Raw genomic sequence first — 24,966 nt, 5'->3', positions numbered from 1 at the left:
AGGCTGCACCCGGGCAGGGCACGATTGTTCCCGAGATGCCTCACTATCTGTCTAGGGATGTCTTCCTCAGACACGCTCCTCTTGTCCCCCACCCCCTGCAGGCTTCAGCCCCGATTAAACATCTGCTGGGTGGCCATTCAATGAGGCAACCCTCACTCAGGAATCCCGGGAAGGAAAAACCCAGGCCCATCATCTGCCTCGAGTGGGGAGGCAGGAGGCTTCGCCTGCCAGTAATGAGAAGGAGACAAGTAGGAGGTCCAATGGCCTGGTTGCCGGTGAATAGGCAATCACCCCAGCCATCTTCTCCGTCTCCCAGGAGAGGGGGAATGAGAAAGAGCTCAGAGAAAAGAAAGGCAAGGGAAGAGTAGTGGTGAGGGAGAACACAGATGGGGGAAAGTGGGTCTGAGACACGTCCATTTGCACTGATTTGAATGACTTTCTTTGGACCCTCGCACCCCCCACCCCAACCCCTGCACTCATGCTCAATTTCCCTTTGCATAGCTTTCTCGTCTAGGCATAGAGTGCAGATTAGGAGAATAAGTGAGATGGATACACAGTGCAGTACAGCATGGGGGTTAAGTGGAGCCTGGCAACCTGGGTTGAAGCCCCAGGTCATCATTTGCTAGCTGTGTGACCTTGGCCAGTGACTTAGTACTTCGGGGCCTCAGTTTCCCCTTGTGGATAAAGTGAGAATAAGGGTAGTGCGGCCTCACAGGGTAGCGAGCGGCAGCGATTCCTCACGTGAGGCACTTGGAAGAGTGCCAGGCACTTACAGGTCTCGCGGCTTGCTGAGGGTCTGCGGGTACGCAGACGTCCCGCTTCATTTCCCAGCTCCTTTTCCACCTGCCCAAGTAAGGGCAGGTATGAAGACAAAATGGGGGACCCCTTTCTGACCCCACTACTAGTCCCTTGAAACTGCTCTGTAAGACCTTCTAGATCAGGTCACTAGCCCCAGCAACCTGAAACTTCAACTCCCTCAACTGTCTTCTGCGCGAGCCCCTGTGCCCCCAGCCTGTTAGTCTTTCCTGCCAACAGCTAGGCTGTTCTCGCTTCTTCCAAATTCCCAGAACTCCCAGAACGTGGGTGCGTGGGTTTGGGCCTGGGGCCAAATCTATTCTCAGGCTCCCCGTCTTCCCTGAAGGGGCATTTAAAACTCCACCATCATTGCTCAGAATGTGAACCCAGCAGATAACCTTGGGGTATTTGCTCAAAATATAGATTTTCCATCACATGCCAATAGAACTGAATCTGAATTTAGGGGGTGGGGAGGATAAAACTTTCATTTTGATAAGCTCCTGGGTGGCTTTTTAAATACACATTAAAATTGAGATTTTATTTATTTGTCAGAGAGAAAGAGAGAGCACAAGCGTGGGGGGGGGGGGCGGCCGGCAGAGGGAGAAGTAGGGTCTCCACTGAGCAGGGAGCCTGACGTGGGACTTGATCCCAGAACCCTGGAGCTGAACCGACTGAGCCACCCAGGCGTCCCTAAAATTGAGATTTTGATCACCATTAAAAACTGTCTCCGAGAAAATAGTCATCGGTGGGAGATGCGGTCTTAGCGTCTCAAGGCAGGCGGGATGGTTAGTGTCTTCCCCAATTCAGGCCGGCTCAGCAGCAAAGGGAAAGGGACAGAGACTCGGCCAAAAAAGGGAGTCCTGCCTGGAAAGCTGGGGGCGGGGCGCGACTCCTTTCAAAACCCTCATCCCGGTCCTGACCAATTACTGGGCGCTGCGGGTGTCGCGGCGAGGAGCCCCTGTCTCCCCGCGGTCTCCGAAGCAGGAGTGGGGCGAAGAGGGCGGCTCTGGGCCATGTGCGCGGGGGGGAAATTGAAGCCCAGGCAGGCGGCGGGCTTTCGGTACAGAGCTCGCACTGGACTCTGGAATCCCCGGGCTCTGCCTCCAGCCGCCCAGCAGCCAGGGAGCGCGCTGGGGGCGTGGTTCTCGAAAACCCCCTCTCTTCCGCAGCTCAGCCACAACTCCGGCCCCCATCCCTTCTGGAAAGCAGCCCTTCTTCCCAAGCCTCAATTTCCCCTCCCGCGCCGGTGTGTGTGTGTGTATGGCGGGCGGGGGACGGGGAGGGGAGGCTCGGCAGCGGGATTCCCCACGGGAAAGCAGCCCAATCCCTCCCCCGGGCTGTTCGAGACCCTGAACCGAAACAGGAGGCAGGACGCCCCCGGCCGGGAAGCGGCCCCAGCCCGGATTTCCCTCCCGGGTGGGGCTGCAATGACTCACCCCGCTCCCCCTTCCCCCGGTTTCCTTGTTTGCATTTCTCCTCCCGGCCACGTGGCGGCCGGTGCCGCCACTCACCACCCCTACCCCGACACCCCGGCCGCCGAGGCCCTGGCACACAACCCAGGGCCGCTCCTGCCCCCTTGGGGTTTCTCAGGCCTCTGGCTGGCGCCCGCCCTACTACCCCGGAGACCGGACTCCACCCCCTGCCCATGCCCGCCCCCTTGCCTGCGCCCTCCCCCACCGTCAGGCCGGGAGCCTCCTCCCCGCCCTCTTAGCCCGACCCGGGGAGGGAAAGGGGCGGGGAGCGCAGGGGGTGTGACAGCTCCCGCCCGGACCACTGCCAGCTGCAGCCTCGCTTCGGCGCCCGGTGCCAGCTGGCTCATTCGTCTGGGACGGAGGCGGAGGCTTGGGGCTCCTTGCCGCTGGGGGGGAGTCCCCCCCCCACGCCCCCTGCCCTCTACCCACCCTAAAGGAGCCCCTCCACCCAGCCCGTTGCCCTAGCAGCAGGTCCAGCTGGGAATTACCCCGTTCACTTCGCCTGGGGCTTAGAGCCCACACCCCTCCAGGAGCAGTCGGGTCTCGCTGAGGGTCTCCCCCGCCCCAGCCTTTTGCTAGAGCCTGCAGGGCTGTGCAAGCTTTAGAAGGAACATGAAGGTGGGTAAGGTGGGATCAGGGTGGGGAGGAACAGGAGATGGTGGGTGGGGTGTTTGAGTGGGAGAGAGAGGGCTGGTCAGGGGTGAAGGAGAGAAGGGCTTGAGCCGAAGCTGCATTTCTGGGGGATCCAGTGAGTCCCTAGCCTCATACTGGGAGGTGGCAGAGATCCCTTCAGGGACATGGGCGGTGGGGTGGGGCAGAAGTCCAAAGAAGACCGGGAAGAAAGGCCCGATCTCCGGTCCGCCAGCTGGAGACCCCGAAGTGCGCCAGACCGGCAGGCCCCAGTGAAGGTCTTCCTGTCCCTCCCCCGGCTCCTGGCAGGGTTGCAGCACCTCCGCCTGACCAGTCCAGAGGACTCAAAGGAAGTGGTTCTGCCTGGGGCAGTTGTGCCCTGGTCCAGCTGCCCCAGCCCCAGCCCCATGGCTCTCTGCCTTCCTCCCTGCGTCACAGGTGGGCTGGCCAGGTGAGAGCCGCTGGCAGGTGGGCCTGGCTGTGGAGGACAGCCCGGCTCTGGGAGCATCACAGGTGGGAGGCCTCCCGGCCGTGGTGCCGGAGGGGACCCTGCTCAACATGGTGCTGAAGAGGGTGCACCGGCCCCGAAGCTGCTCTTACCAGCTGCTGCTGGAGCACCAGCGCCCCAGCCGCATCCAGGGGCTCCGCTGGGTGAGTGCCCCTCCGTCGCGCGGGCTAGGGCCAGGACGGGGACAGAGAGTGTGCTGATGGAGGGCCTGGACTGGGACAGAGAGCGTGCTGCCGGGGGTGCAGGGGCTACTGCTGGGCTGGACGGGGGTCAGCAGCTTGGCTGCTCTGTGTGGGTCTGTGGGCGCGTGGTACTCACATCTTCCCCTGCCGGCGTGGGTAAGGGGAAAGGGATTTGTCACTGATCTGTCACCTCTGTGTGCGCTGAGTTAGGTGCTTGTGTGTTCTCCGGGTGGTGGTGGGAGGCATGTGTGAAATACTGGGGGCCGGGTCAAGGTGGAGGGTGAGGTGAGCTTGCTTGCTGTTCTGGATCTATCACCGTGGCAACACGGTCCTTCAGCGAGTCACTGAACTGTGCCAATTCTTCCTGATCTTGGGGCGAGGTGGTCATGTGAACACTGCTTGGCATCTGGCTCTGGGGGGCTCAGGGGAAGATTTTGAGAAGTTTGGAGACTGGAGCTGGAGTCTCCCTTTGCCGGCAAAGAACCTCCTGGAGCTGTGAGAATGAAGGAGAGGGCAGGAGGGGGGAGAGTGGAGGGGTGTGGGTTGGGGGACAGGATCCAGAGCAGCAGAGAAGCTCTCTCCGACTGTCCAGACTTCACAGAGTTCCTTCCCCTGAGATTCAGCGTGTGTCTATTCTGTGGGCCACAGGGACAGCGTTGGCTGGGGGTGTGGGGTGCCAGGAGGGTACTTGGGCAAAGGGGTAGCGGGAAAGCAGGAGCAGGTGACAGAATTGGGAGAGCTTGTCACCTCTGTCTCTTATCAGCAAGTCCCTCTGAGTACAATGACCACCACCTTCTGCCTCTTTCCTCCCACCTGTTGCCCAACTGCCATTTATATATCAAAATATGAGGCTGAGCGAGAAAAACGAGGTATGCCAGGGTGATGGGGGCCTCCCTAAAATAGGAATTGAGAGGATAATCTAGGTGACTGTCCCTAGCTGTCCCCCAGCCCGTCCCTCCCTCCCTGGGTCTTCCTGGTCGGGACTGTCTGGGGCCTGGGGCCTGCTCAAGATGGGGCTCCGGAGGGAGCAGGGGAGCCGACCCCTTCTGGTCACCCCTCCAGGTCACTGGCAGTAGCTACTGACTGCTTGGAGCCTGTGGGTTGGAACCCTCCCTCCCTCCTTCCCTCTCAGGCTATAATTACTTGTGCATTTCCTGTCCCCTTCCCAGCTTGTAGAGGCAAGGTGGGGAGTGGGGGAAAGGGCAGGTGCCGGGACAATGAGGTCACTGGAGCATCCCCTGGGACCCAAAGACTGGGGGAAGGAGTGGAATAGGCCACCAGGCTGTCTCCTGACTCCCCCAACCCCCAGAATTGAAGAGCTGGGGTGTGTGGGGAGGCCGGAAGGGTGGTGTGAGGGTTGCTGGAGTGTAAATGGGGTGAAAGTCACTGAAACACAGCCCCTCCCCTGTTAAGTGTGAGGGGGGTAGGCAGGGATGGGTGATTAAAGGGAACTTAGATTTTTAGGGCTAGGGGCAAGGGCCGTGCCCTCTCCTGATGACCAGCTCTGGGGAATGGGGGTGAGGTGGGGTGGTTTCAGCCCCCTGTGGCTGTGTTTCAGAGGCTCTGGGTACCCATGAAGTTGCCTGTCTAGCCTGTAGTTGACACATTGGGCCTAGGAGGGGCTCACTTGAGGGAACGAGGGGCCGGCAGGGAGTGTGCACACCTAAGGGAGAGGGTTATGTTGTAAAGGGGCGGAGGCTAGGAGGACACGGCTAGCAGTTATCCAGGCTGCGACAGCCTCTTAGAAAACCAGGGGAGACCCATGAACCTCCTGAGGTCTGAAGAGACCACTTTCTGTTGCGACTAGATCAGGACAAGAGAAAATGAAAGCAAGTTACAGCAGGACGGCCCGAGGTTAGAGAAAAGACTTCCCGACTGGCAAAAGTGACACTGGAATGGGATGGAAGGACATCTCTGGAAAATGCGAGAGGGAGAGGAGATCTTGTCTGATGTCTGGGAGCCCAGGAAGGACCAATTTATCAAGAGGCACGGGCAAGATCAGGATACCTCTGGTGGTTCTTACAAGCGCAGAGAAGTTTCCCTTTGAGTGATTGTTCTGGGGGAGGTGCCTCTATTCTCTAACTCAGAAAACACGCTTTCGGGCACCTGGGTGGCACAGCGGTTAAGCATCTGCCTTCGACTCAGGGCGTGGTCCCGGCGTTACGGGATCAAGCCCCACATCAGGCTCTTCTGCTGTGAGCCTGCTTCTTCCTCTCCCACTCCCCCTTGTGTTCCCTCTCTCGCTGGCTGTCTCTATCTCTGTCGAATAAATAAATAAAATCTTTAAAAAAAAAAAAAAAAAAGAAAACATGCTTTCATCCAACCTGTCCCAACAATGGTAGGAGCTAACAGTGGTCTAATACTTAGGTCCCAGGCATATTTTTTTTAAAAGATTTTATTTATTTATTTGAGAGACAGAGAGAGGAGGTGAGAGAGAGAGAGAGAGCACAAGCCAGGGGGAGAGGCAGAGGGAGAAGCTGTCTCCCTGCTGATCAGGGAGCCCGAAGCGGGGCTTGATCCCAGGACCCTGGGATCATAACCCAAGCTGAAGGCAGATGCTGAACCGACGGAGTCACCCTGGCGCCCCAGTCCTAGACACTATTAGAAGAGCTTTACCTTTATCATATCAAATAATCTGACAATAGCCCTGTGAGATAGATACTAATGTCATCATCTCATTTTATAGATGAGAAAACAGAGGCACGGGGTGGCTACGCACCTGCTAAGAGACAGAGTGAGGCTTCTGTCCCAGGGGATCTGGCCATGGAGGCTGAGCTCCTGGTGTACTTTCTTTTGCTGCAGATGGTAACACGGACCCCCTCCCCCCGCCAAGCATCACCCCTCCCCTTGCGTCCTCTCCCTGTCCCAACACACACAGCCCTGGCCTGAGACCCTAGCCATGGCCTAAGGGAACTGGTCTGACAGGTCCCCACGAGGCTCTCTGGCTCAGTGCCTGCCCCTCCAATGTGGCTCTGACACCCAGTGACGGGGGAGGGAGGGTGGAGCAGGCTTATGGTGCTGGTGCCAGGGAAGCTAGCTCCCACCTCCTCTTCCACCCTGCTGTCTTTCCTGTCCCTGTGGGCGGGGGAGGCAGTGGGCAAGGGCCTTCACCCCTACCCATACCAGCCACTTCTTTCCAACTGAGAACCCCTACGGTGACACTCAGGGTTATCGGATCAGGGACAGGGTCAGCCAAGGGATAGCATTTTTTTGCATTGTGTCCAGGGAATAGGTACCCATCATAAAATAATGAAGTTTAATCAAGTAACTTAACATTTACTAAGCGGTTACCACCAGCCAAGCATCGCTTCGAGTGCTTTATGTTATTAACTCATTTGACCCTCATAATTACCTTATAAGATGGGTACTATTATCATGAACCCCATTTTACAGATGAGGAAACTGAAGCACACAGAGGTTAATAACCAGCCAAGGTGACACAACCGGCTGGTAATGGGGAGCCGAGATTTGACCTGGGCATCTGGATCAGGAGCCCCCAACCTTAACCGTGTCTCCTGAATAGTACCCCCCCACCCCCATCCTACATGTGCATGGTAGGGACCGAGAGGGACTGTCTCAAACCTGTGGAACTTTGTTTAACGCAATGTCTTCCAAACTTACTTACCCATGGAACATTCCTGAGGTCAGAATTTATCCATCCAGAGCACAAAATGGGGGAAACATGAGGCTATGGGGTGCCTGGGAGAGGGTAGTGCGTAGTGTGCTTTGGAGTCAGAGAGGCACAGCGTGAGTCCTGGTCCCCTCCTCACCAACTCTCAGGACAGGTTACATAACCTCCGAGCCTCCTGCTACCTAGCTGCGAGCTAGGAGACAAATACCTCCTTCCAGGGTCCGCGCTGGTTAGTCAGTAGGCTCTTGAATTTCTGAGTAGTTGTGTGACTCTGGGTCGGTTACTTCATCTCTCTGGGCTCCCGTTTTCCTTGGCAGATTGAGAGGGATGCCTTCAGGAACCTTCCTCAGCTCTGATGGGCCAGAGCCCCCTTCCTCTGACCCCCATGCTTATTCCCTGGGGCAGGGCAGGAAATGGTTTCAACAAGGCCTGGGGATCTGGGATCTGGGTTGTGCCCAGCCTGGCCACAGGAGCTGGCACCTCCCCTCCCGATGTGCCCTCCAGGGTCAGAATAATACCAGGAAGGGAGCATAGGCTGGAGCCGGGGCCGTGGGCACCAAGGAGGGTTGGGGCAGGGTCCGGGCCACCTGGGCGTTTTGACATGAACAACAACAAGTCATTAGTGCTCAGCACTGTTTGTTCTGACACAGGGGGCTGGCTGAGTAGCATTCCTGCCCTTCCTCCTTCCTTGGCTCCTCCTCCTCCTCCTCATTTCCTGTTGCTAAGTCTCCAGGGCTCTGTGTCTGGCACCAGGCTGGGCCCCATGACCCGGGCAGGGATACCCTAGGGACACCTAGCGACTTCCGCCCAGCCCTGGGCCAGGCGCCTGTGCGTGCCAGACCTCAGGCCTCTGCCTGGCACACGGTGGGAAGATGTCAGGACCAGGGGAGGGGGTTCTGGCTCTGGGCCTGCTTGCACCCCAGCTCACCAGCCAGGTCCTTTTCAGGGCCCTGAGTGCAGCTGGGAAAGCGGGAGAGAGAGCTGGTGAGAAGGGGGAAGGGGGAGGGGGAAGGAACCAGGCAGGTGCGGTGGGTGGGGTGAGACCAAGAATGTGAGCACTTGGGAGCTTACGCATGGCTGTCTGGCTACCCCATGTACGCGTGCCTGTGTTACACAGGCTCTTCACCCCAAGAGTTCTGTTTCCTTATTCAGAGAGGACAGCCAATCCCTGCTCCACTTTACATCTGGTCCTATGCTGTACAGGATCAGTGGAAATCATGGAGCGAGACATGCTTTGTAAACCGTAAAGTACTCTGCCTTTGGGACGGCTCATGGAGGGTCGGGCATCCTGTCCAGAGATGTCCACAAATTCCAGTTTTCAGGTGGCAGAAAAAGAAGGCTTGTAAGGGGCTGTTGCGGCCAACATCCCAGGACATATAGGCCCCGGGGTCCTGGATGGCGTGGTTGATACCGGGGGCCCGAGGTCTTATTCACTGGTGTTTCTACATAAATCCCGTCTTCCAGAGCCAGTCCTGGGTGCCGCCAAGACTTACTCACTCTCGCAGGGTTCTGGGCTAGCAGCAGCATCTCAGAGAGGACAGGGGCTTTCCAGCAAGCAGCCCGCCCCCTGCTTCACGGATGAGTAATGATAGCCAGCGTGTACATACAACTCTATGCTAGCAGTGCTTTCAACATTTAATGCACAGGAACTCACAGAGCCCTTCCCAAAGCCTCCGCATTGGTATTATGAGTGTTTTATAGAGTTTATAGACGAGGAAATTGAGGCAGGGAGACGTTGAACCACCTATCTAGGGTCAGGTCACACTGCTAGTAAATGGAGGAACAGGAATTTGAATCCAGGAGTCCCCAGGTCTTGTGGCTGGGGACAAACCCCGGCTTGGGATTAGGCAAGCGTTCCAGGCCTGCCGAGCTGCTCACTTCCTGGCCCGTCGTGAGCCTTTCTTACCTCCCATCCTCACGCCCTTTCAGCTCTCCCCCCTCTACAGGTGTGGTTCACCTGGGAGCCTGGGCACCCCTGGGCCCTGAGTAAGCAGAATGGGGAGCTCCTCTATTGGGGGGCAGTGCTGGTGTCTGGAAGGAAGACAAGGGTCTGGTGATGGGGGGGAAGATGGTGGGTGCTCGGGGAGTAGTAGTTTATTTGCTGACCGAGTAGCTAAGTGCATGTGTTTGGAGCTGGGGGCTGGGCAAGGGGTGGGGGAAACGGGGAGGGCTGGGGTCCCTGCGGTCCAAGAGCTGGCCCTAACGTGCAGCCCTCCCCGCTGCCCTCAGACGCCGCTCACCGACAGTGAGGAGTCCCTGGATTTCAGCGTGAGCCTGGAGCAGGTACCAGCTGTGAGGGGTGGAGCCGGGAGGGGACAGCCGAGCCAGGGGTCAGCGCCTGACCAGCTGTGCTCCTGCCTGTCCTAGGCCTCCGCCGAGCGGGTGCTCAGGGCTGGCAAGCAGCTGCACCGCCATCTCCTGGCCACCTGCCCGACCCTTATCCGAGACCGGAAGTACCACCTTCGGCTCTATCGGTGAGGGGAGGCCTGGGCTGCCTCCTTGCCTGCCCCTCATTTTCTCTCCCTTTTGCTCTCCTTCGGGCCTCTGGGCCTAGCCCTGCTGCTAGCCTAGGAAGGCACCTTTCTGACGGGAAGGTCCCCCTTCTGCCCTCCACCCTCCTGCCTCGTGATTTTCCCTCTTCTTCTCTGTCCCCTTACCTCTCGTAGGCAGTGCTGCTCCGGCCGGGAGCTGGTGGATGGCATCTTGGCCCTGGGCCTTGGGGTCCATTCCCGGAGCCAAGCCGTGGGAATCTGCCAGGTGCTGCTGGATGAAGGTGCCCTTTGCCATGGTGAGCCCGAGCCCAGGGTGGGGCCCCCAGGCTGGGCAGTCCTGGGGAGCAGGCATCTGGGGGCGAGGCATCCGTGGGCATTACGATGGGGGCCTCGTATCCACACGGCCTCAGGTTGTCGCCTCCCTCACACTTGGGCCTCTGCCCTGCAGTGAAACACGACTGGACCTTCCAGGACCGAGACACCCAATTCTACCGTTTCCCCGGGTCGGAGCCGGAGCCCGTGGGCATCCACGAGCTGGAGGACGAGCTCGTGGAGGCTGTGGCCCTGCTCTCCCAGCGGGGGCCTGATGCCCTGCTCACCGTGGCGCTTCGAAAGCCGTGAGTGGGGTGCCCTGCAGCCCGCAACCCCAGGTCTCGCATGGCTCTCGGACTCTGTAGTTTCATCTCTGAGAGGTTCCCCTTCTTCCTGTGTGATCTGGAGCTTCCCTACCTCTGAACCTGTTTCTTCCTTTGTAGCTGTGGGCGGGACGCACGGGGCTTCTGAAGACCCTGTGCGCTCAGGGCGGCGGTGGCTGAGACGGGGTGGGCGGGCAGGTCTGGTTCAGGTTGCAGTTCCATGGCTGACTAGCTGGGTGGCCTTGGGCCTCTCCATGCCAGCTGCTTCTTCTGTCAAAGGAGGAGAGGCATGCTCACATCATGGGGTGGTCACGAGGACAGGCTGAAGTAACGCGCGGGGCCCTCGGCCCTTGTCCGGCACGCGGTGCGCACGCAGTAGTGGCTGGCCCCAGGCCCGAGCGCGGCGGGCGGAGTGGCGCCCGTGCCCGTGGCCCGCAGCGCATCGTTTGCTGCCCGCAGCCCCGGTCAGCGCACAGACGAGGAGCTGGACCTCATCTTTGAGGAGCTACTGCACATCAAGGCTGTGGCCCACCTCTCCAACTCGGTCAGTCCGCCCGCCTCCGCCCTTTCCCCAGGACCTCCTCTCCCTGTGAACCCCTGAGGCCCAACCGCTGGGCCGGACGACGCTTCCTTCCCCTTCGCCCTGTGGCTTGGAAATGTCCATCTAATTTCTGGTTCCCAGCATCCTTGTCCAAAAATCCTTCTGCCCCTCCTGGCTCATTTCCTCCCCTTGCGTTGTCTCCTGCTGAATCCCAGGCACCTGAGCTAGCCGTCTCTCTGCCCCCGGGCACTTGTGTCCTTGGACCTAACCTCCCCGCTAACCTGGCCCCTCTCACCCCGGACTCACCCCACTGACCCTCCTCTCCCCACCTCACAGGTGAAGCGGGAATTAGCGGCAGTTCTGCTCTTTGAACCACACAGCAAAGCAGGGACCGTGTGTAAGTCAGATGGGGGGCAGGAAGCTGGGCACCAGGGGTCTGGATGTGGCAGTGGCCACGGAGAAGTGGAGGTGACCCCAGGCCTGTCTGATCGGTGCTTCTCTCAGTGTTCAGCCAAGGAGACAAGGGCACCTCGTGGTACATTATCTGGAAGGGATCTGTCAATGTGGTGACCCATGGCAAGGTGAGTTCTCCTTCTCTTCCCAGCCCCCTCAGTGATACCCGCTTCCCTGGTCCAAGCCCTGGCAGGCAGGGCCTTGAATGGACCCAAGATCGCCAGTCTCCCAGGTCTCCTCCTGCCCAGGGGTTCTCCCACCATGAATCTGCTCTGATGAGGGTTGGGGGGGGGGCTGGGCTATGACTGAGACCTGGCTGCAGGGGCTGGTAACCACACTGCATGAGGGAGATGACTTCGGACAGCTGGCGCTGGTGAATGATGCACCCCGGGCAGCCACCATCATCCTGCGAGAAGACAACTGTCATTTTCTCCGCGTGGACAAGCAGGACTTCAACCGTATCATCAAGGTGCCATTACTGGGGGTGGGAGGGCAGGGGACATGGCAGGGACACTTTTCTGGAGAAGTGGTAGGGGGTAAGGGGCAGGGACCAGAGAAGGCCTGTAAGGAGCCTGTAGAGGGAGAAGCTGGGGAAGCTTGGAGGTGATGGCTGGAGCGTGGGCATGTGGGGAGGTCCACAGCACGCCGAGGAGGTGCAGTGAAAGAAGAGAACCCCAGCTCAGTGGGGGAGACCATGGAGGTGGGTGGTTACAGAGGGGTGTCAAGCCACAGAGGGGTGGGGGACTAGGGTATGAGGGGAGGCAGCGTAATGGAGAGTGGGAGCCACAGAAGGAGGTGGGGGAGGGATGGGTGGAAGAGGGGGTCAGGCTGCACGATAGGCAGGGCTGAGAGTAGGGCAGAGCCAAGGTCACGGGCATTGAATGGGGTGGGAGAAGGGCTGAATGTTCTTGTGGGAGCCTTGTGGGGCCCAGGGTCTAGCATGGAGGTGGAGGGAGAGGCCCTGGAATGGGGGAAAGGACCTGTGGTGTGTACTGAGCAGTGGGCGTGGCTTGTTCTCCAGGATGTGGAAGCAAAGACCATGAGGCTAGAAGAACATGGCAAAGTGGTGTTGGTACTGGAGAGAGCCTCTCAGGGTGCTGGCCCTTCTCGTCCCCCAACCCCAGGCAGGAACCGGTAACACACCTGCCACGCTCCTTCTGCACACCTTTTCTCTTGCCCACCTTCTCTCCTTCCGTATCCCAGGCTTTTCTCCCTCCCCCTGCCATGTCTTACCCTGCTCGCTGGCCTCCTGGGGTGGGGGGAAGGGGCATCCGGGGATCAGATGCACCCCCAGAGCCAGCTTTCCCTCCAACCCCACGGTGGGACAGATCTGGCACATAGGGAGGGGTGATGTGATTCTTGATGTCTGTCTGAATGTGGGAAGTGCTATGAATCGGCTGTTTCTGCTAGGTATACAGTGATGTCTGGCACCCCAGAGAAGATCCTGGAACTGCTGTTGGAGGCCATGCGACCTGATTCCAGTGCTCATGACCCAACAGGTAGGGGCAAGAGATACCCTGCCTGCTCTGTGACTCACTGGGTGGTCAGCGTAGTCTGGGAGAGGGCCAGGCACCCTGATGACGTCATTGGGTGCTGGGTTGGTCCATTTGGCCGGGCGGCAGGAAGTCCTCATTCCTGTGCTCTTGGCTTGGGTGCAGAGTGCCGTCACAGGGGCTGGGCCTTGCTGGGACACTGCCCACCTTGGGACTGGGAGAAGGGAACTCCAGCTATGCATATATCTGTGCTCAGTAGACCTGAGCTCTGAGGCTTCCTCCTGTTCCCCTGTCCGTGCCCTACAGAGACGTTCCTCAGTGACTTCCTCCTGACCTACAGTGTCTTCATGCCCAGTGCCCAGCTCTGTGCTGCCCTCCTGCACCAATATCCTTCCAGCCCCGGGGAACGAGGTTGTTGTATGGAACAGGGAGAAGGGGTCTCTCACAGCAGGGCTGCGCTGAACCCTCCGAAGGACGAGCCTCACGCAGAGGCCAGCTTGTCGGTGCGCCCCGGCCATCCTTGCCCCTCCTTTGCCTGAGGTGGGGTGGGTGGCCCGGTTGGCCGTTGTGCTTCCCTTGACTGGCGCCCACCTTCCACGCGGAGCCCTCAGGGGGCAGCGAGCAGGAGCACAGCACCTACATTTGTAACCGGAGGCAGCAGATCCTGCGGCTGGTTGGCCAGTGGGTGGCCCTGTACGGCCCCATGCTCCACACTGACCCCGTGGCCACCAGTTTTCTCCAGGTACCTGGGGGTGAGGCAGGGCTGGACCGGGCTGCCAGGGTAGGCACAGCTACCTCTGGGTCAATGAATCTTGGCTCCTCCCAGAAACTCTCCGACCTGGTGAGCAGAGACGCCCGGCTTTGCATCCTGCTGCGGGAGCAGTGGCCGGAGAGGCGGCGACATCACAGGTGACGCTTTGGCTCTAAGTGAACTCTTCACATGCATGGCGGGTGGTGCATTGGGGACGCTGAACACCAGCACAAACACGCGGCTTGGAATGCAGGCTGTGCTGCTCTGGGCCCCATGCCCCCTCTCAGGGCTTCAGCTCTGTCTCTAAAACCGGGAGAGCACCCATCCCGCGGGGCGGAGTGTTACCGCGCCTTAAGAGCACGGAGCCGTGCATGGCAGGCGGTGTGAGCTATGCGAGTGCTGGCTGTGGCGGCTCATTTGTCTAGCCCCGCTCATCTCAGTTAGCTGTTCCTTCCAGTCCCCTTGCCGTGCACGCTCATGCCACGCTCACGCATTCTCCCGACGACGCAGGCATTCGTGTGTCCTTCTCCCGCACGCACCTGCTATTCTCCCTTCCTCCACTCTGCACACACTTACTCCGGAGCATCCTCGGGGCTGGTCCTGCTGGCCCCGCCCGGTGAATTTCCTAGAGCTTCTCTTGGCCTTCCCAGGCATTCCTATGGGGCCAGGTGAGGTTCAGGAAGAGCCCACCTGCCCAGTCTGACACCTGGGGCACGTTACTTCCTGGAACTCTCTTTCCGTCCCCCTGCTGGCCTGCAAAAATCCCAGAATGCAGGGGCTGAGTTTTGAGCCCCGGCTTTGCCCCCTCTAGCTGGTACCTACCAAGTCTGCAAAGTTCTGAACTTCTGCTGAGGGCAGATGGAATCCAGAGCCAAGCCCCCTGCTCCCCACCCTGCGCCCCTGCCCCTGCCACGATCTGCCCTGCCCGCAGGGGTCCCTCGCCCCATCTCACTGCCCTTCTCACTTGCTCCCCAGGTTGGAAAATGGCTGTGGGAATGCATCTCCACAGATGAAGGTGTCTGCTCGGACCGCTCCTCTCACCTCTGTCTGGCCCCAGCTTCTTCCCTCCGCCCCTCCTTCAGCCCCCACCCCAGGGGCTCAGCCTGGGAAGGATCCCCAGGCACAGACACACCCCTGGGGCTGGGATAGGTGTTCATAGAGCAGAAACTGTGTGTGGCGCTGGGGCCAGGCCTAGCGGGGAGACACAGAGGTCTAGGGTCACCCCTCCACCCCTACCTCACCCCAAGGGGCTTCTATTGCATTTGGGAGGTAATCCTTGTTCACAGAGCCAGTTAGCAGTTCGGGGGCGGGGGCGGGGGATGGGGCCTGAAGGCAGCCTCTGAAGCCCAGGGGTTCCTGGGAGGCAGAGGTGGCCAGTACCATTCCTGGGAGGGACCCATAGGGACCAAAGGGGGATGAGAACATGTGGCTGGAGCCGAGATTTCTTGAGGAATGGTAGGAGAGAGGGCTGGAAAGGTAGGATGGGGCTGGTTGTGGGGGGTGGTGCACTGGGAATAAACCCCAGGCTCTCTGTGCCCGGTGGCCTATGTCCCCTCCTCCCCCCTCCCTGCTAGAGACTCTCACAGGCTCCTCTTCTATAGGCAAAGCTTGTTTCCAGCTCAGGGCCTGGAACTTTCTTTCCCTGGCTCTTTGCCCTGCCTAGATCCATGTCCTTCTGATCTCAGCCAGAATGTTAGGTTCTCAGAGAGGCTCCCTCCCCTGCCAAGGTGTCTTCTAGGACTCTCCTCAAAGCCTTAGTGCCCTGTGGGGTTGTTTTGCTGTCGTCTGTCAGTGCTTGTCACGCCCCACCGGAGTACCAGCTTCGAGAGGGAGGGGCTGGGACCTCTGTTTCGCCAGGGCTCCCCTGCTGCCCGGCTCATGGCTCATGGCCGGTGCGCAGGAACTAGTGTGGACTGCCCTCTTGTGCCGGGCGCTCTGCTGAGGGGCGAGCCTCCCCTGGCCTTGTGGGGCTCACAGACAGGCGAGGGACAGAGCTGCTGAACAGCGTCGTGATGCGTAAGGGCAGAGGCAGGAGTCTCTGAAAATAGGGAAGGGAACGGCTGACACAGGGTCAGGATCGGGAGAGTGACCACAGGGGCTGAGAACTACAGGGTGGGAGGGTCAAGGCGGAGGAGGCCCACGGTCAGGTCCAACAGGGAAGGGAGTGCATCTGTTCGGGACCCTGCAGGAGAGAGTGTGCGAGGGAGCCGCTGGAGGAGGCCGGGAGAGGGGCATGCAGGGCCCACAGCGTGTAGGGCGCTGTGGGCCACGTTGAGGGCTTTGGTCCTTGTCCTCCGAACAATGTGATTCCCTGGAGGTATTGGAACCACAGGTTGACAAGGCCGAATGTATGCTTTGAGTCAGTCAGCTAAGGAGCCTGTGCTTTATCCAGCAGACAATGATGGCCTTGAAGCTGCATTAGGGAGCTTAATCTGGCTCTGGTCAGGCAGACTGGTGGGGGGGGAGGCACCGGAGGGCCACTGTAGCACATGAGGAGGGAGGCAACTGGGCAGGTGGCACTGGGGGTTGGCCTGGGCTGGGAGGAGGGACCCAGAGGAATCCCCAGAACAAGATGATAAGCTTTGAGCAAATGGGGTGGGGATCTGGGGGCAGGGAGAAATGGGAGCCAAGCCCAGGAGACTGGCTGGGAGGCAGGATGGGGGGTCTGAGGGAGATGTTGAGTCTGGGGGCATGGAGCCCAGATATGGAAGGATCCAGGAGGTGCTTGGAAGAGAGGGCGATGCTGGACTATGGCTGCAACTTCCCCATGCAGGCGGCGTGAGGCTGCGCGGAACTTTGGGGAGAGCTCTGAGACGTGGAAACGTAGACAAGGCCCATGGGCTGGGGTCTGAACTCGAGGATTGGCCCCGTTCAGAGCTGGGAGGGGGAAGAGTCAGTACAGGTGTGGGAAACACAGTCGGGTGGGCAGAGGAATTGTGTTACGGAGGCCTTGGCCCGGCATGGCTGTCCCATCAGCCCTGCGCTGGGGCCCCCGAAGAAGGGCCGTGGGGCTCGACAGAGCAGGTGACAGGGACAGTGGCGTGTTGGTGATAACAGCACAGAGGGAGGGAGGAGCCGGTCAGGATTCCAGCTGTGCTACTTAGCAGCTCTGTGGCCTTGGGCATGTTATTAACCTCCCTGAGCCTCATTTCTCTCATCTATAAAATGGGAATAATATTAATAGTTTTGTCAAAGGGCTATTGCGAATATTTAGGTACTTAGAATAAGCCCGTACTTAGCCTGGCACGTAGCAAATGGCCAACTAGCAAACGGTAGCCAGAGGTGGAAAAGGAAGAGAAAAGCAGGGCCAGTGGCTGAGCTGTGTTCGTTTTAGGACAGCTCTGGGCCTTTTTGGCAAAGGGGGTGACGCGCACACACAGGGGCACTGACTTGTCTCTCCTCGGGGAGCCTTGGTGCCTGAGACCTCACCCGGCTCAGGTCCACGCTGCAAGCAGAGCCCGCTGGTGGTGCAGTGCGGGCCCCATGCTCCCAGGGACAGAGGCCCCTGCCAGGCTCTGTGCGCTCTCCCCTGTGCCCCCTGGGCCTTACTTTCTCTCCCTCTTAGGCCAGGAACATGGCTGTTTGGCTCCCCGGCCAGGACCAGCCCCTCCCCAGCAGCAACTGTGCCATTCGAGTTGGGGACAAAGGTTGGTGGTCCAGGCCAGCCAGGGCAGAGCCTGCACTGCTATCGTCACCCTTGACCTTCGTACGCCTGGCTGAGGAGGGCACGCTGTTCTCTGCTCCAGGCTGCCAGATGGGGTGTCCCCCCGCCCGCCCTGCCCCGTGCCTCCCTTCCCAGCTCAGGACCTCCCTCCCCGCTCTGGGCAGTGGATCTACCAGACTTCCCCTCACCACCCATCCTCCCTCCTCGGGACCCTCCCACTGCTGCACTTGCTGCGCGCTCACTTCTGGGTGGGGGACCAAGGAGCCCCTCCTCCAGCTCGGCCTGGTCTTCCTCTCCAGTCTCCTATGACATTTGCCGGCCGGACCACTCGGTGCTGACCCTGAAGCTGCCTGTGACGGCCTCCGTGAGAGAGGTGATGGCCGCGTTGGCCCAGGAGGACGGCTGGACCAAGGGGCAGGTGCTGGTGAAGGTCAACTCCGCAGGTGGTGAGTTGTGTCTCTGGGGGTGTGTGTGGCCCCGAGGGAGGGCCCCTCAGTCCGTGCCCAGATTCCCCCCTCGAATTAAGGTCATCATTTTGGTCGTCTTCATCAACGTCAATGATGGTTAGCGTTTAAAGGAGGTCGATTACGTCTCTCCAAAGCGCTTTGTGTGTGGTGCTTGAGAGAGTGAGCCCGAGCTTGCAGTCTGCAGTTGAGCCCAGCGCTTTAGCTCCCTGTCTGTGTGTCCTGGGGCAGCATACTTGATCTCTCTGTGCTCTTTTCAGCATCTGTACAACGGGGCTGCTAAGAGTGCTGGCTTCATAGAGGACTGAATGAGCATATCTATTTCAGGGCTTAGATCGGTGGCTGGCACAGTACTTTGTACATTAGTTTTATTATTATCATCCTCATATAGTCACTGAACCCTAGAAACCACCTGATGAGATAGGTACTTTCATCCTATCTGCATTCAAGGAAACTGAAGCTCAAGGGGATGAGGCAATTTCCCCGAATTCACACAGTAAAGGAGAGTGCCTGGCTTTTAGATTTAGGTGGTCTTCATTCATTTCGTCAGTTGGCAAACATGTTGGAGAATCAGCTACGGGCCAGCAACGTGCTAGGAGCTGGAGGTACCGTGGCGGGTAATACAGAGACGCTTGGTGGTTAAGAGCATCCACAGGGGCCCTGGAGCTGGGTTGGGATCCCAGGACCCCCTGCCGATGAGCTGTGTGATCCTGATCTGAGCAGAGTGCTTAGCCTCTCTGAGCATCCAGTTCCTCCTCTGTCGCATGAGCACTAACACGGCACCCATCACACAGGACTGCTGGGCCATTAAACGAGATCACATATATCAACACTTAGCGTGGGGCTGGTACAAAGTTAGTGCTCAGAACACGGCACCATGAGAATTCCTTAGACCTGCTTTCAGGGAACTTGGGCCATCGGAAACCACTCTTCTCCATAAAGGACCCCGCAGGGAGCTGACAGCTGGAGCTTAGGGTAGACACGAATTAGGGGCCCCCAGGGAATAATGGCAAGGAGTAGAGGCCAGAAAAGCAAACCCTTCTCCCCCTTCAGGAAGCGGGGAGACGGGATGAAGTCACGTGCTCGTGTGCTCTGCTCTGGGACGCACCGCCCTCTGGTGGCCACCCGAGAGTGGCAGCGGCCGCAGGACCAGAGACCCTATTATGAGACAGGAACTGTTTAGAGCGCTGACCTTCCTATTGATTGTTTAGGTCACCTCCCATGTCAGTAACCAATATTTTTACAGCAAACCCCTGTCATGTGTCTATTTGCTTAGAAGTCATATACATATACTCCCACACTAACATTATATAATTCTAAAGGTACCCACGAAGTAAAAATGCAAAACAGATGAGAAAAATGTAAGTAGAAGAGCTGATATTTTTTGGATACATGATGGTCTTGCTTTGGAGGCTACTGGTCTAGAGAGTGGGGATTCACACACGACTAAGACAGTCTCCGTCAGTAGGAGCTGACGAAAATCAACACTAAGCCCCGTGTGAGGCACTTCCCAGTTTTGAAAGGGCCGTTATATGCATTGTCGACTTATTGCCACGGCTTACATACTTAACTTGTTAGACTTGTGAGTAGTCGGGGTTGGTCTTGCTGTCTCCGTTTGACGAAGGAGGACACTCAGGGAGTCTCCATCGTTGCTCAAGAATTGCCTGTCTCACTAACAATCCTGTTCCGTCTTCCTCGGTGTGCTAACCTGGGCGTGTGGCTGTTGCGGGCCCACGCACGTGTGTATTTAGAGCACTGCCCAGCACTCCAACCTGGCTACTGGGAGAAGGGACCTCCCAGCCTCCCGACTGGGGCCTCGACCTGGCCTTCGGCCTTCGGTGGCTCCCGGACCTCCCTCTCTGCCAGCCACTGCCCCACCCCCCCAGCCCAGCCTCTGCTCTCTTTGCAGATGCCATTGGCCTGCAGCCAGAGGCCCGTGGTGTGGCCACATCCCTGGGGCTCAACGAGCGGCTCTTTGTTGTCAACCCACAGGAAGTGCACGAGCTGGTAGGAACAGGCAGGGGGCCAGAGAGGAGCTGTGTTTTGGGGGTGGCAGCGGGGGTGCAGGGGAGGGTCACAGAGAGGAGAGAGGAGGGCCTGGCTCTGACCGCTGCTGGGACTTAAGGGCGAAGTGGAAGGAGTGGGACTCAGCTGATGGAAGGTTCCAGATGCTGGGGAAGGGAGAGAGCTGGTTGAAAGCTCTCAAGGAGAGAGAAGACCTCCCCTCATTGGGGGTTCCCCAGGAGACAGGAGCCCTACAAGGAAGGGGTCTCAGCACTGGGGAGCCGGCAGGAGGATAGATGCCTCCTTGGGAAGCCTTATCCTTCAGAGGCCTACTCCTGGTAGCATCCTTCCCCTCCCCGACATCCCTTTGACCATGGGCATGGAGTCTCTGCCCCAAACTCTCTCCTCCTATCCCTACCCGCCCCTGGATTCCTCAGGTACCCCTCCTGAGCTCTCTTCCACCTACAGACCCCACACCCCGAGCAGCTGGGGCCCACCGTGGGCTCTGCTGAGGGGCTGGACCTGGTGAGTGCCAAGGACCTGGCAGGCCAGCTGACGGACCACGACTGGAACCTCTTCAACAGTATCCACCAGGTGCAGGGAGCAGAGCCGAGGGGAAAAGCGCCCACGGCAGGGGCATTGCGCCTGGTGTGGGCTCATCTCTCCTGCCACCCCTCCCCAGGTGGAGCTGATCCACTATGTGCTGGGCCCCCAGCACCTGCGGGACGTCACCACCGCCAACCTGGAGCGCTTCATGCGCCGCTTCAACGAGCTCCAGTACTGGGTGGCCACGGAGCTGTGTCTCTGCCCTGTGCCGGGCCTGCGGGCCCAGCTGCTCCGGAAGTTCATCAAGCTGGCTGCCCAGTGAGTGTCTGCGGGCTGGGGGGGGGGGGGGCGAGTCCTGAGGCGGCCTTCTCTCGCGTCCCTGGTCAGGATGTCGCCAAGTCCGCCGTGCCCTTGCTCCCCTGGGTCTCCTAGAGTCGGCCTCCCCACCCCATCCAGCGCCAGCCCCCACAGAGCCAGCGCCGGCCAGGCCGATCCTGGGCCCCAGGCCGGCCGGCTGTTGTGTGGGTAGGAGCTCTGGGAGTGTGGCTGTTTCCCCTGAGATCCTCTGGGTCTTCCGCTCACAGCCTCAAGGAGCAAAAGAATCTCAATTCCTTCTTTGCCGTCATGTTTGGCCTCAGCAACTCGGCCATCAGCCGCCTGGCCCACACCTGGGAGGTAGGCGCCATGTGGAGGGCCCCGCGGCCGTCCTGGGGGTGCTGGTTGGGGATGGGGCGCCCATCGCAGAGCAGTGATAGCTCCATCCGCCTCTGCTTCACAGCGGCTGCCCCACAAAGTCCGGAAGCTCTATTCGGCCCTCGAGAGGTTGCTGGTGAGTGCTGGGCCTTGGCTCTCCTTCCAGAAACCCTGATTCTGGGCCTCCCGGCAGCCCCTCCATCTGTCTCTGGCCACTTCCAGGGTTTCCAGTCCTGGGCCAGAGTCGGAGTCCCTCTGGGCTGTGTGTTGGGGGCGCTGGTGAGGAATGGGGTGTTAGCAGTACGGGGGGGGGGTGCACAGTGTATTATATCCCGTATGGTGGGGGTGGGGAGCCTTGGCTGTGGCCGTGAGGTCCTGTGTGAAGACCAGGACAGGGCACATGTGGTGTCGGGCCTTGGGCTCCGAAGCACCAGGGGAACATCGGGGTACCACTGGTCTCCAGCCGACCCCCCTCCGGCCCAGGAAGCAAGCCCGGGCGCCAGACCCCACGGCGCGCCAGCCTGTCAGTGGCCCCCAGGAGGTGCTAGAGGGGGCTGGAGGAGGCCATAAGATGAGGGAAAAGCGGAGGAGCTGGCTGCCCCTCCCAGACCCCTGCCAGGAATTGCTGGGGTTAAGGGTTCTGAGAGTGTTCAGGAGAGAACTGGCACAAAAGTGTTTTTTCAGCCTGGCTCTGAGCTCTTGAGAAAATAATTTACCTTGCAGGCTCAAGAGGTTCAAAGGACTTTACCCACTAGAGAGGGACACACAGAGACAAAAACAAGGACAGGGACAGAGACAGAAGAGAGAAAGAGAGAGTTTCCCATGGAACCTCAGGGCCCCCGAAGTGTGCTTGGGGGGCTAACCAGAGGCTAGGAAGCCGCATGCGAAGGCGGCCGGTCACGCTTCAGGTCCCCTCTCGCCTGCTGCGGAGCCCGTGTCGGGGAGGCCTGGGGCCCAGGGGAGGCTGAGCTCCGAGCAGAGGGTGTTTGGTTGTGTTGTGGTGCGTGGTGGGTCCCTCCCTCACTGAGACTTCTCCCCTCTCAGGACCCTTCATGGAACCACCGAGTCTATCGACTGGCCCTCACCAAGCTCTCCCCTCCCATCATCCCCTTCATGCCTCTTCTTCTCAAAGGTAATTGGTGCAGTGCTTACCTTCCCACCTCCACCCATCCGTTCCTGCGTCTGTCTGTATGTCCACTCGACCCTTGGGGTGCCAACGCCTTGGGGGACACAAAGATGAATTAGGAGTTCATGGGGTAGAAGCAGTGTTGAGACAAGTGCTGGTGACATCAGGTGGCCTCCGATATGAGGCCTAGGAGATACAAGGAAATCGCTCCAGGAGGTCAGAGGGAAGCCAGAGGAAGAGGGCAATGTGGGGCTGCGACTCCTATTATTGGCCCTTTGCCTTTCCTGGGCTGCAGGAAGGGGAGGGAATTCGGGGACCTTTAAGCAAAACTCATCTCTCTGCAGACATGACCTTCATCCATGAAGGAAACCACACGCTGGTGGAGAATCTCATCAACTTCGAGAAGATGGTGAGTTCAAGGAGAGTGGGCGTCTGGCCCTAGAGTGGGTTAGGGATCTGACTGTGTCCTTGGAGGGGGTGGGGGGCGGGAGATGACCTAAAGTTGTTATTAATACTACAAACACGAATACTTCTTTTAAAATAGCCGCTGCCTCACTCCCTTGTGTGCGGGGAAGACAGCCTCCATTACGTGACCCGGCAAGCAGAGCCCTTCCGGGTCTCTTCGGCCCTAAGCCCTCCCCGATCCCTGTTCTTTCTCCCACCGCCTGGTGCCCCCTGGGTGTGCTGGGACAGAGCAGACAGGGCCCCATCTAGTCCCTAGGAGCACCCCCACTCAAAGGAGGCTTGGTTCCCAGCTGCCCCACGGGCCGTGCCAGGGTCCTGCCCCCAGGCCTGGTCTTCTGTCCTTACTTTGCCCACAGAGAATGATGGCCAGGGCCGTGCGGATGCTGCAGCGCTGCCGAAGCCACAGCAACGGTGAGAGCGCTGGGCCCCCGCCCCCCACCCCGGGAGCCCCACCCCCACTCACCCCCGTCCAGGCTCTGGCTCCACCGGCTCCCTGACTCCCGCCTCTCTCCCTGCGCAGTGCCGCTGTCCCCACTCAGAAGCCGCGTATCCCACCTGCACGAGGACAGCCAGGCGGCAAGGACATCCACGTGTAAGGCGGGCAGGGCTGGGGGCTGACGGGGCGGCTGCGGCTGGCACTTACAGGCACTTGTGTAGAGGATGCTGTGGACTCCTCACGACACCTCTCTGAGGAAGCTAGAATGTTCTCCCAACTTAGAGATGCACAGACAGGCCTGAGCACTCACGTAACTTGTGGAAGGCTGGGGTAGGGCCATAGGGCCGCGATGCAGGCACTCTTACTCCAGATCTGATTTTTTTCAATTCAACTTCAGTTGCATGAAGTGGGATTAATCGTAGTCCACGGTTCAGCCAACACTGTCATCATTGGCCCTTTATTTTACGTATGTATCTGTCGTGATAATATAACGGACACCGCTGGACCCAAGCCGAGTATGAGCACACTGACGATAGTTTCCTCTCCCTGCATACTGTTCCCTCCTCCCGTGCCACCATAACATATTGATGTAGCTGGACACATAAACATACACCCACAGCTTTAAAATGCTTCCTATACATATCATGACAACAAAATCCTTCAGTCGTCGTCGTTTTTGAATTCAGTAAAAGGGGTATTATGCAGTATGTAATCTTGGGGACCTGTTTTGCAGAGTCTGAGCTCTTCACCACACTTCTGTCCAGACTGGAGGGGTGGACGGTCTTCTAGCTGGGCTGTGGGAAGTGGCAGGGTGGGGGGGGTGGGGGCGGCAAGGCTGAGCTGCTCCTTGATGGGGAGGGGATGGGCTCTACACAGTGGCGCGGCTGCCCCCCCTGACCACTCTCCCCCACCCCCGGCAGGCTCCGAGCAGTCCCTGAGCACCCGCAGTCCGGCCAGCACCTGGGCTTATGTCCAGCAGCTGAAGGTCATCGACAACCAGCGGGAACTCTCCCGCCTCTCCCGGGAGCTGGAGCCGTGAGGAGGCCGGGGCTGGAGCAGGCACTTCCCGTCAGGAAAGCCAGGGCACGCCCGGGCCAAGAGGCCCACAGGCTGGCCACAGCTGGGCAGGGCTGTCCGTGGAGTGGACTCACGGCCCTGGAGCGGGCAGCGTGGAGGCGGCTGTCCCCTGTGATGACGGGCGGCCAAGGAGGACCTCGGAGTGGAATGAGCCGGGGCCCAAGGCCAAGGAATGGGGGACAGAGAGGCCCTGGAGCGGGGGGGAGAGCAGAGCAGGCGCTGGGACTCTGTGTTTAATAGAGAGCTCTCCCCACGGGGTTTTTCCCAGATTCTGTGCTTCTGTGGCTCTGTTGTCCGGCCATCTCCAGGCGGTTTGTTTTCACAGTGGACAGAGGGAGCAGGTCACATCTGTGTGGCGGGTGTGTGGCAGGGGCAGGGCGGGCGGCCTGGGGAGTGGGGGCAGGAGCAGTCCTGCTTTTCTTCCCAGAGTGGGGGAACAGCAGAGAAACAGTCGGGTGTGGCCGGGGCTGTTTGTATGGGAGGGGTGGTCCCTGAGGAGCCTTACCGCTAGCATAGATTACCAGGGACACGGTGTTCTGAGGCCGCCCCGTCGGGGTGTGTCAGTGAAGGCCGAGACCCTCCCAGCCCCAGGAGCTGGGGAGGAGGCGTTGTCTCTAGAGTGGACCCAGGGAGCCTGACAGGCAGTCCCACTGCTGTACGGGGTCTCTGGGACCCAGGCAGAGCGCCAAGACGGCTGACCGCCGTGCAGATCTAACGCCCTGGCCACGGCAGCCACTGGAGCCTGGGGCTCCTGTCAGCGGCCAGCGGGGGTAACGCTCAGTTCTCCACTGTGGTCTGAGAGCACTGGTACGGCCCAGCTGCAGCTAGCTCCTTCCACCCCCCATCCTGGCTGCACTTGCTGTCCCTCTGCCTGCAGCACGCCTCAGCCTGGTGGGTGGGCCTCTCAA

The 24,966-nt window shown here is 59.5% G+C and overlaps 1 protein-coding gene across 3 annotated transcripts; it reads left to right on the top strand.

Moving 5' to 3' along the window:
* Positions 1-2,572: 2,572 nt before the first annotated feature.
* RAPGEF3 (Rap guanine nucleotide exchange factor 3) lies at positions 2,573-24,212 on the top strand. Of its 3 annotated transcripts, none has more exons than XM_045801198.2 (28): positions 2,573-2,885; positions 3,336-3,548; positions 9,448-9,501; positions 9,586-9,692; positions 9,885-10,006; positions 10,159-10,327; positions 10,805-10,889; positions 11,223-11,283; positions 11,391-11,467; positions 11,662-11,808; positions 12,361-12,473; positions 12,750-12,838; positions 13,139-13,217; positions 13,424-13,574; positions 13,659-13,741; positions 14,559-14,598; positions 17,149-17,230; positions 17,547-17,693; positions 19,621-19,718; positions 20,184-20,309; positions 20,398-20,579; positions 20,846-20,936; positions 21,040-21,090; positions 21,999-22,086; positions 22,425-22,489; positions 22,902-22,956; positions 23,066-23,137; positions 23,902-24,212. In XM_045801198.2, the coding sequence occupies exons 1-28, from the start codon at positions 2,880-2,882 to the stop codon at positions 24,018-24,020; spliced, it is 2,772 nt and encodes a 923-aa protein (XP_045657154.1). In that variant the 5' UTR covers positions 2,573-2,879; the 3' UTR covers positions 24,021-24,212. The 3 variants fall into 3 exon arrangements, with proteins under 3 accessions (XP_045657154.1, XP_087711923.1, XP_045657155.1); XM_087855797.1 differs by lacking the exon at positions 2,573-2,885 and adding an exon at positions 2,934-3,250; XM_045801199.2 differs by lacking the exons at positions 2,573-2,885; positions 3,336-3,548; positions 22,902-22,956; positions 23,066-23,137; positions 23,902-24,212 and adding an exon at positions 22,625-22,895 and having other exon boundaries at positions 8,219-9,501.
* The last annotated feature ends 754 nt before the right edge of the window (positions 24,213-24,966 follow it).

The sequence above is a fragment of the Ursus americanus genome, chromosome 25 (genome assembly GCF_024610735.1).
Source record: "Ursus americanus isolate L20-20 chromosome 25, mUrsAme1.1.p, whole genome shotgun sequence".
NCBI classification, from domain to species: Eukaryota; Metazoa; Chordata; class Mammalia; order Carnivora; family Ursidae; genus Ursus; species Ursus americanus.
Note: the sequence above shows the minus strand (reverse complement) of the source record. Positions and strands in the feature narration are given on the sequence as shown.

Bases quoted from the DNA above. Each gene is read 5' to 3' on its own strand.
- RAPGEF3 (XM_087855797.1), top strand. From the start codon at position 3,065: ATGGGCGGTGGGGTGGGGCAGAAGTCCAAAGAAGACCGGGAAGAAAGG. The intron at 12,474-12,749 runs GTAACACACCTG...TGTTTCTGCTAG, and splicing joins CCAACCCCAGGCAGGAACCG to GTATACAGTGATGTCTGGCA. The intron at 13,575-13,658 runs GTACCTGGGGGT...GGCTCCTCCCAG, and splicing joins TGGCCACCAGTTTTCTCCAG to AAACTCTCCGACCTGGTGAG.